Here is a 9,893-nt window from a genome sequence, read left to right on the forward strand (position 1 = left end):
TTTCTTTTTAAAAATATTTACAGATCTGAAATCCCCCCCCCCTTTCGCCCCTACCCATCCTCGGGACAAGGGAAACGAAAAGAGGAGTCGAGATCATTGTTCAAAGCCCCCAAGGGCTGGCTTGGCCAGCCGTGTGTGCGTGTGCATATATACAGGTGTATATATGGGGAGAAGAATGTACCTGGTCTGGTGTTTTTCTGATTTTTTTTCCTACCGATCAATGTCGATCTGGCCGAAACTCCCTTTCCCACCACCACCGTAGAACATCCCCTCGAACATGGTTTTCAAAACGTATTGGTTTGTTTGGGGTAGAAAGCAGATGATCTGGCTGGAGGAATGCCGATAAATACCAGAAACAATCAAAACAAAAAGTAGGGCAGAGGCCATAAATAAGAGGTAACGAATACACATGGTGTATCTCGTAATATTTCTGGAAACGCGCCGCCCTGCTCCGGAGGGGGGGCAGCCCGCGCCAGGCTGGCGGGGAGCGGGCGGGCGGCGCGGGGCCGGCGGGCCGCTCAGTAGTCGAGCTTGCTGTAGAGGTTGTAGAGAGGTAAGGCCGAGAGGTTGCTGCCCGGGTAGTAGAGCGGCGCGGGGAAGGCCAGCGAGCGCGGCACCGGCACGCGCAGCAGCGAGCTGTCCCGGAACACCAGCGGCATTCCCACCAGAGTCTGCGCCGACGCGTGCGCCATGTTGGCCGCCTCCAGCTCCGCGGAGAGCTGCCGCTTCCACTTGTTGCGGCGGTTCTGGAACCAAGTCTTGACCTGGGTCTCGGTGAGCTGCAGGCTGGAGGCAAGGCAGGCGCGCTCCGAGCTGCTCAGGTAGCGCTTCATGTCGAAGGTGGACTCGAGCTGGTACACCTGGCTGCGCGAGAAGACCGTGCGCGTCTTCTTCTTGGCCGCGCCCGCCTGCCTCTCGGCGCCGCCGCCGTCCCGCGGCCGCTCGGGCCCCGGCGACGGCGAGCCCGCGGGCAAGAGCCTCTCTTTCTCTTCCTTGAAGTCTGGGTGCGAAGAAGAAAGGAAAGGCGTGCGCTCCGAGTTCGCCGGCCCCGCGCCTCCGCTGCCCTTGGGGGTGCCTGCGGAGTGAGAACAAAGAAGAAGGCCATGGAGTTGGGAAGCCTCAAAGACCTCCAGCTCTCGCCGGAACCAGGGGGTTGGCAGGCGCCTGCAGCCTTGGTCCCATCTTCCTTGGTCCCACCCCCATCCTCTTCTCTCCCTCTCGCTGAAACCCAAAGCCCGGCACCCGGCTTTTGAAAAGCAACAGGACAGGGATCCAGCTACTTCGAGTCTGGGGTCTCTGTGCTCCCAGCTTCGTGAAAGGACGTGTGGCAACAGGGGGAGGAGATCTGGAGGGGGGACATTAGCATCATTTTAAAAGATGATTTTGCCTTGTAATAACTGAACTGGAAGAGTTCCCTGAGCTTTATAGTGTGGCATCATTTCACAGGCCGTTTGTTCTGAAATCACGCTAAGGACTAACGCGGGGCTCCCCTTGGTCAGATGTTGTAAAGAGGAACCATCTACGAAAGGCACCATTGTCAATCATCTTGGAGTGCTAATCATTCCGAGGAGAAGGAGAGAGAGAGAGAGAGAGGCAGAGGTCGAGAGAGCGGAAGAGAGAGAGAAGGAAAAGACGCTGAAAGAGATTGCGGTAGAGACGGACCGACCGCTCAGATCCGACTTCCAGACCTCGTGTGCAGAAAGTATACGATGTGCAAAGGGGATACTGAGGGCACAGCCATGCGTGCGGCAGGCCCTGTGCCCAACCCACTATGGTACACTCTCCCTCCAGCCCAACCTTCCCCAAAACCGCGCCGCGCGACATCTGTGTTCCCGGTTTCTTCCCGAGCGCCCGCCGGGCGGAGGAGTCAGCACCGAGCGCGCGTCTCCTCCCCTCGGCGCTGGACCCCGCGCGGCCGCGGCTCTGGCCAGGGGAGGGGGGGCCGACGCGAGAGCCCCCGCACAGCTTCCCTCCCCTAGAGCTTGCTCGCTGCTGACCCGGGGGCGTGCGATCCTTACCCAGGCAAGGAAAGGGGATGGGGGGGTGGTGCTTGGGGCCGGGCTCCTTGGGGCCGTGCGGGTCTGGGCAGAAACAGGCGGGTGCCTTCCAGCCGTCGTCCGGCTCCTCCTCCTCCGAGGACACGGACAGGCTGCGCTTCCTGGCCGGCCAGCCGGCGGGCTCCCGTGGCGCCTCCGAGGGGCCCCCGCCCAGGATGGACTGAATGGTGAAGCTGGAGACGCCGCCGGCCGCCGGACACCCCTTGCCCGCATCTTCCTTGCTTCCCATCCTGGGTTCATAAGAAATCAGAGGAAACCAAGAACTCCCTTTAGAGATGATCTGGGTGGAAGGTGGTGCAGGCAGGCAAGCAGGCAGGCGGAAGGGGGGGAGGGGGGAGGGGGGGAGGGGGAGCCAGGGGGAGGGGGCGGCGAAGCTGGCGAGGCGTCCCCTCCGCGCGGGGGACACGCGGGCACCGGACGGCTGCGCTGGGGTCCGTGCCCGCCCGGCTTTAGGTGCGGCCGCCCAGCCCCGGCGCGAATGCCCCTTCCTTGCCCGCCAGCTCGCCGGGTCCCCGGCGGCGCAGAGGTGGCGCGGCCTCATTTGCATAGAAGTTACTCAGACGCGGCCAATCGCAGCGCCGCCGAGCGGCCCCGGAAAATTTCAAAAAAGCCCAGGCCCCGCACGCAGCGCCTGTGCTCCCCGGAGCGCGCAGAGAGCCGGGCGGGCATCTGCTGTGTCCCACCAGCCTGGACCGAAAGCAACATAGATTCCAGACCAAGTTCCTACCCTGTGTGGCGACACTGATCGCTCGGACCCCTGCCCTCTCGAGAGGTAGGGGCAGTTCGGGGCTCAGCTGGAGTGACCCGACGCCTCCCATAGGCGACGGGTCCTCGCACCCTCAGAGGGGCTCACAGGCCGTTCCACGACCCTCCCCAAACTCACTCCTTCTCGCCTGGGCAGGCAAGCAGGGCTGGCACCCCGCAGACCGCTGCGCCCGGCGCGGGAGGCGGGGGGGGGGGGGGCGGGCGTGGGATTTAGGAGCGTGCGCATAGGAACTGATGCTCTTTCCGGGAGCTTAACGGGGAGGCCTGGGAGCAGACAACTTGTGCCCTTCCCCGCCTACAGACCCCACCCCTGTCACAGGCCCAACGGGGCTGCAAGATCGTTGGGAGTGGGGGAGGGAAGCCCTAGATCTTGTTTCAAGAGATCCGGGTTCAAGTCCCAGCACCCTCATTTCCATGCTGCGTGAACTTGGACAAGTGAAGTCCCAGTCGGAGCCTCACTGCCCTCATAAGTGATATGAACTTCTCGTTAATATCTCCCCTTCACCTGTTTCGAGGATGGCCTTAGGTAGGAATGAAAAAGCACCGGAAAGCCTAGAATCACTAGGAGCTCATAGTAGGTCCTCTGTAAACCTTTGTAAACAGCCCAGAGCTCGGCCTCCTGTTCCATAAGTGACTCTCACTTTTAGGCAAATATTGGAGGTGAGGGAATTGCTGCAAAAAGAGAAGCGCTTCCCTCCAGGAAAGGAGAGAAGGAGGTGAGGAGAGCGACGTGGCTTTAGAATTAGACAAAGTGTATTCAAATGGCTGGGTGACCTTGGATAGGATACGTAAACTTTCTGAGCCTCGGTTTCCTCATTCCTGAAATTGGGGGGAGAAGCAACGATTACCACGCAGAAGCTGTATGAGGTCAAAGCGCGTAACTCTGAGCACAGCTTGCGGTGGGCGCTCAATTAACCATATTTCCCTACCTCATCCTCACGGCCCCCTCAAAGCCCTGACTCTTGTTCTTTTAATTCCCAGATCAGCTGGTACCGGATGTGGAACCAGTCCGGCGCAGGCAAAATGTTTTGGGGGCACAGCTGTCTACACAAGCGTCGAGGAACCAAAGGTGGAAGCAAGGCTCCGAGGCGCTCAGACAACCCCACCCCCTGGGTCTGAGGCCTCGAGACCGCTCGACCAAATGATCCCGGGAGCCCTGACCCTAGGGTGCCCCCCAAATGCAGCCAAGGGTGAGAGGAGACTCTGGAATCAGTCCCTACAAATGTCCAGACGCTGCACCATGACGGTGCAGTTCCCTCCTCGCCCGCGCCGCGCCCAGGTTATTGAGCAAAGCGCTTATAATATCATTAGCCGCGGTGAGTTACCGACTGCAGCCTTACCCGTGGCAGAACCCCTCCCTACTTAACTCCTCCAAGGGCTCGTTAATGGGCTAATTGATTAGGAGTCGGCGGCGCAACCGGGGCAGAGGCAGGCAAGGGGGCGGGGGCAGAGGCTGTGCGCCACGGCCCGGGAGGCCCGCGAGGGGCAGGTGCCGGCCTCCGTCACCGCATTAACCTCTTCAGGGCTCGGCGGCGGGGTCGAGACACATTACAAATGGTCAGCTTTAATCATGGTGTCAGCTCATTAACCCGGAAGGACCCGGTGCTGAAATACAATTTGTGCGTCCCCCTCTGCGGGGCCGCGGCGCAGGCTCCCGGGCCACGTCACAGCCCGTCCCGCGCGCTCCCGCACGGTTGCGGGGTAGAAGCGAGCATCCTGAAAACAAACACCCGACTCTCACCCGCCTGCGACCTCTCCGCCTCCCGCAAGCACCCTGAGTGGGAGCTGTCTCCCGGCCCGGGCTGAAGCCACCCGGCGGGAAATTGGCGGACCGGAGGAGCTGAGCCTGCCCTCCACTGGGGACGAAAGAGGATTTGGGGTAGAGGGAGGGCATTGGTTGAACACTTCTGAGCTAGCAAATACTTGGTGCCGGCAACCTGGAATATTCTGAGAGCACCCTACCATTCTTCACTTTAATCCTCACAGCAAACCTGTGGTGCAGATCTGTACCCCCCCCCCTCAATGTACAGGCGGAGAAACTGAGGCTCAGAGAAAAAAAAAAAAAAGCCCAAGCAGAGTAAGCAAGATTGAAGCCCGAGGTTGTTCCACTGCCAATACCTGACTCTTCGGAAGGGGCGAGGGGCGGGGCATGCACTGGCCTTGAGCTTGGGAGTGGCTGCGGGGTAGACTGTGAGGACCCCCGCCATCTCGGGACCGCGGGGGCAGATGTTTGGGTGGAGTCAAGGGCCCACAGGGTTGGCCTCGGCCGGAGCAGTGACCAAGTGAGGCAGCAGCTGGGCCTCCGGGGTGGGCCTCGGAGAAGCAGCTCCCAGACCCGGGAACGGCGAGGGACTGGGGAGCTGACCTGTGCAGCCTGGCTTGAGGACTATAAGAAACCATGAGGCCTCGCTACCCCACAAAGGCCACCACCCGCCTCCGCGGGCTAGTTTGGGAGGGAAGTCAAAAGGAACCATCTGGCCTCGTTCTCCGCCTGCTCGCTACTCCCTCTCCCTCTGACGGTCTCGTCTACACAGCGGCGCGCTACAACCAGGTGCTGTGCGGCCTCCTCCTCCTCCCCGACACTCTGTGCACCTTCAGACGCGAACGCCTGAAGCCGCACGCACGCGCTTGCATAAACGCTTTCGCAGTCACACACAGTCAGCAAACGTTCACTGAGCCCCGACTAGTGTGTGCCTCACACTGACACACTCTGAACTGAGCCGGGGAAGTGGTGCTGGTGGCGCAGGACGGAGGCAGGGAGGCTGTGGCGGAGACTCCCCTCTCCTCCAGTCTCTTCAACTGGGCACCTGCAGGGACTCCCCCACCTCGGGCAGACAGCTGTCCCATGGCAGGGGCCAGAGGGCCCAGACACGATCTTCCCGCCATCCCTTTAGGGCATTTGGGGGGGCGGTCCCCAAGACTTCACGGCGAGTGCAGAGGCCCACACGCCCTCTCCTGGGCTCAACGCAGCTGCCAAACACACTCCCGGGAACCTGAAGCTTCAGGAACCACCACCCACAGACACCCCATCTCTCTGCCCTCAAGTGTGGCAATTCTTCAACTCAGTCTCACCTCCCGCCCCACCCTCCAAGCCTCCGGCTAGCTGCGCCCCGCCCTACTCCAGTCAGATTAACAGCCCCTACCCAGGAGGAAGGCCCCTCATCATCTTCTGGATGCCCCCCACCCTTCCTAGGAATTAGGCATAAACGGGTTCCAAGGAATGATAAACTTTCCGAGACTGAAAGGACGCTTAAAGTTTAGGTCCTGAGATTATGCCACTGCTCAATATTAAAGCGGCCCAGAGCAAACTTGCCGAGGAGCCTAATAAAAATTGATCCTCTCTTCTCTGCGGCAGTTGGGAAATAGGCTGGCTGAGCCGGGTAATAGTAGAAGAAGGCTCCCTCTGAAATGACAGATGAAGTCATAAACAAGTTTGATCTTGGAATCAAGCTTCGATAAATATTAAACACAGTCTGACCCCCCCCTTTACGCGAGTGGATTATGATATATGGCACGTCCAAACTTTAAAATAAGGAAATACCAGAGAAAATGATCTCAATAAATTTTCTAAGTATAAACGTTGATTATGTTTCGATTTTCATTCAAGGGCCTCTGCTGTTCGTTCTTTGGTGCAAATGACATCTCGCAATAGGCTTTTGGGGAAAAGGGCTCCCTATTTGAAAAAGAGAGCCCCAGAGGTGTACAATTTATGTAATCTGCGGCTGGAAAATGAATTGTGTAATTTATTGGAAAACAGAAAGTCGTGAAGATTGGATCAGCATAGCCGAGTCCCAACACCCCCTCCCCACATCCATCAAGTTCCAATTAACAGCCTAACCAGAGAGCTTTAATGGGTTTCCAATCTAGTGGCCTGATAGACTCATCAATTCCTCTGGGAGAAATTAAGAAAATCGACCGCCCCTTGGCGACGCAGTGTCATTCCTTTCTGCAACTATATGTCAAATTAAAAACACAATTAAAATTTAAACTGTTTCAATCAAAGGGTGCCCTGCAACCTATGTTTCACTTAATAGAACTTTGATGAAAATCTGATGCGTGCACTCCATCACCAAGGGGGGCGAGGGCGGCGAAGGAGCTCACGAGAGAAGGGGATTCTTTCTATTTCTTTAAGACTTTAGCGCTCCGGTGAGGCACACCAGGTGACTCCACCTCGTCGCTCCTGACTAAATGATGGGCGCAACTCGCTGTCGGCGTGCTCTCGCTCGCTCGCTCTACACCTCTCCCCCAACTCTTTTTCCTCTCCGTCCACTGCAACCAGAAGGGATCCTTTTGGAACCCGGGCGACAGAGATTTGGGGCAGTTTCGCCGCGAAGACGCATCGCCTGGAGCAGCAGCCAAGGAAGGGACCTGGGCGAGAACAAGGGCGCATCTCCTGGGAACTGTCCGAGGATGCACGCTGCTTCCAGCGATCTCTTGTCTCTTGTCTCGGGAATTGCCCGGACACACGGTTGAAGTGCTACGGGATCCTGGAAGCAGAATGGTGGGGAGAAAGCCCTGGCGGATAACTGGACCCCAGCTGCGCTGCTGTGTGAGACCGGATTCCCCAGAAGCTGTGGCTCCCCACCCGATAAGCCTCCAGGGTACTTCCGCAGGAGAAGCAAGCTCGGGAACAGGCGCGTCCGAAATCTCAACTCAAGATCCGGGTCCGAGTCACTAGGCAGGGCTCCAAAGTATAGCAGGCCCACTTATCTTTACAGCCCTTTTCTCTCTTCCGCCATCCACCCACAGCACCCCTCCCCGACTATTTGTGAGGCCAAAGGGTCAACATTCGCCCTGCACACCCAGACGGGCGCATGTGCACACAAAGGCGTGCACACCGCGATATGCGTACGCCCAGACGCGCGGATCGCTCGCACCCAGAAGGCAGAGACTGCCTGCAGGCTGGGCGGGAGGGGGTGGGCAGAGAGTGGGCGGGAAGCCGCGAGGAGGAGTGGAGGAGCGCCTCTGCCTGGCCCAGTGTAAGTGTCTGGAGGGACGACGTCCCAGGGGCTTCCCCGGCTGTGCTCTGGACCCCGAGTGAGGATTTCTATGGGGCTCATGGTTTTTGCACCCTGACCCCGTCGCGGTGACCCAGTAGAGTGGTCTTTTCCTAGCCGCTTTGCGTTCTAAGTTTGGATCGCTGAGGGGAAGAAGCCTCCTGGATGGGTCACAGGACTCGGGGCGTGGACAAGCGCGAGGGGTGGGGCAAAATGGAGCCTTGGAGGCGGGCAGGGCGGTGCTCTGCAACGTCTCCGGTCCCCGCAGGGCCTTTCCAGGGAAGTTCAGGTGCCCCGCGCGCGCAGAAGAGTAGAAGCTGGAGTGCTTGGCCCGGGCCCAGGCAGCCCTCGCCAAAGCTCCCGAAGGTTGAAGGCTGTGCAGCCCTCTAGGCCCCCACTGCTCTCACCCCAGCGCCCATCGCCCGGGCTGCAGCTGACCCAGCGTGCTCTTGCAGATGAGAAAGCGAATCCCACCGACCTTCGTGCCTCCTCCTCCTTCTCCCCGCTCCACCCTCCAGCGCGCACTCTGGGGCTCTGGCGTGCCAGGGGACGTCCTGGCTCAGAATGAGGGCCCAGTGGCGGGGGTGGGGCAGTTTATATCTGTCTTGCTCTTGTTTGATGTACACACACCCGCTCTATTTACCACCAAATAAAAGAAATACATCTGTGTTGCCAACAGAAACAGCTCGAGAGCTGGCTCTCTGGTCTCCCAGGGCCCGGAGACGCTCCCGGGCACTCAGAGCCGCAAAGCCCAGCCCTGTGAGGACCCCGGCTCCGAGTGAGGTCCTGGCCCATAGGTATATGGGGGTCTGAAGTGGGATGATGGCGGCTCCCATAGTTTGTCCCAGGTGGCTTGTGACGAGGGAACATGAGGCATCTCTGCCCAGAGGATTTCAAGCTTCATGCCCCAGAATGAAGGAGCACCACCTCGCTCCCTGCCCAATCCTTTCCACAAGGTTCTTCCCAGCTTGCCTTAGCCTGGGGCCATCAGAGAAAACCAGGTGCCCAGGGTCACCCAGAACAAAGTGTGCCTGACTGTGTCTGTGCTGCTGTGATGCTATGTGATCACAATGTATATGTCATGCTAAACACATATACAGGTTGGGCCCTGGGAGCCCCTGGATATGGTGTCTGTTAGGAGGTCTAACAGAAGTGTGTGCGGGGGGGGCAGTGAGTGTTTCATATCACTCTTGAGGGTGAGCGTATCCTGTATGTTGTTTGCATGTGTGTCTGGATGATGTAGAGAGGATTAAGCCAGGAAGCCGATGCCATTGCACTGGCTTGATTAATTGGGGGTGCCAATAGGGAAGGATCTGAAGTTAGGCTAGGAGAGAAGGCTGGGTTCCACAATCTGAAGGGAGGGAAGATGAAAGGATAAAATCGGGGATGTTGGCTCAGTGTCCTAGGGATTTCTTGGAGGAGTTGAGTGGAGGTACGCTCACTCCGCCACATAGCCCCTTCTGCTGAGCAGTTCCAGAAGCTCCTGGCAATCCCTGCAGAGGCATCGCCTAGAGAAGCATTCTGTGTGGGGGGAAGACGGCCCCAGGCTAGCTCTCGGGATGTGACAGTTCCATCAAAGTGCTGTCTTGGCCTCTCCTGACACGAAGGCTTGCAGTAGAGCCTAGGATGCTTCGTGCTCGGGGAGCAGCTTCCGTGCTCCCTGTCTCTTGCATTGTGAGAAATACCACGACCCCCAGCCGACGGGAGCGAAGCAGACGTTTCCCGCCTGGGCAGGCTTCTAGGTTCATATCACCGCCAGTCCCAGGCAACGGCCGAGCCACATTCCTCCCCCAGGGCTTCACCTTGGCTCCTGGGAGGGACTCACCGGCCTAGGGCAACGGGGTCCTCAAAGGGAGGGAAAGGGAGGCTGCAGGAGCAGGACAAAGAACAAACTGTGCGTGTGGAGAACCAGTTATTTCTCGACTTTGTAAAGACCAGGTCAGTCAAGAACCATTTTCTAGAATCCAAACACAAATAAAGAAGTATTTTCTTGGCGTTTGATAACATCGTGTTCTGGCTGTAAAATCTAAGAACGTGTTTGCTATTGCAACATTATTTTTAATGAGCTGTTATT

At 58.4% G+C, this 9,893-nt stretch overlaps 1 protein-coding gene across 1 annotated transcript; it reads right to left on the bottom strand.

Moving 5' to 3' along the window:
- Positions 1-455: 455 nt before the first annotated feature.
- HMX2 (H6 family homeobox 2) lies at positions 456-8,370 on the bottom strand. Its single transcript, XM_061192460.1, has 3 exons — positions 8,298-8,370; positions 2,019-2,287; positions 456-1,075 (listed from the first exon to the last, which is right to left on the bottom strand). The coding sequence occupies exons 2-3, from the start codon at positions 2,284-2,286 to the stop codon at positions 519-521; spliced, it is 825 nt and encodes a 274-aa protein (XP_061048443.1). The 5' UTR covers position 2,287; positions 8,298-8,370; the 3' UTR covers positions 456-518.
- Positions 8,371-9,893: the final 1,523 nt, after the last annotated feature.

This window comes from Eubalaena glacialis, chromosome 1, assembly GCF_028564815.1.
Source record: "Eubalaena glacialis isolate mEubGla1 chromosome 1, mEubGla1.1.hap2.+ XY, whole genome shotgun sequence".
Lineage (NCBI taxonomy): Eukaryota > Metazoa > Chordata > Mammalia > Artiodactyla > Balaenidae > Eubalaena > Eubalaena glacialis.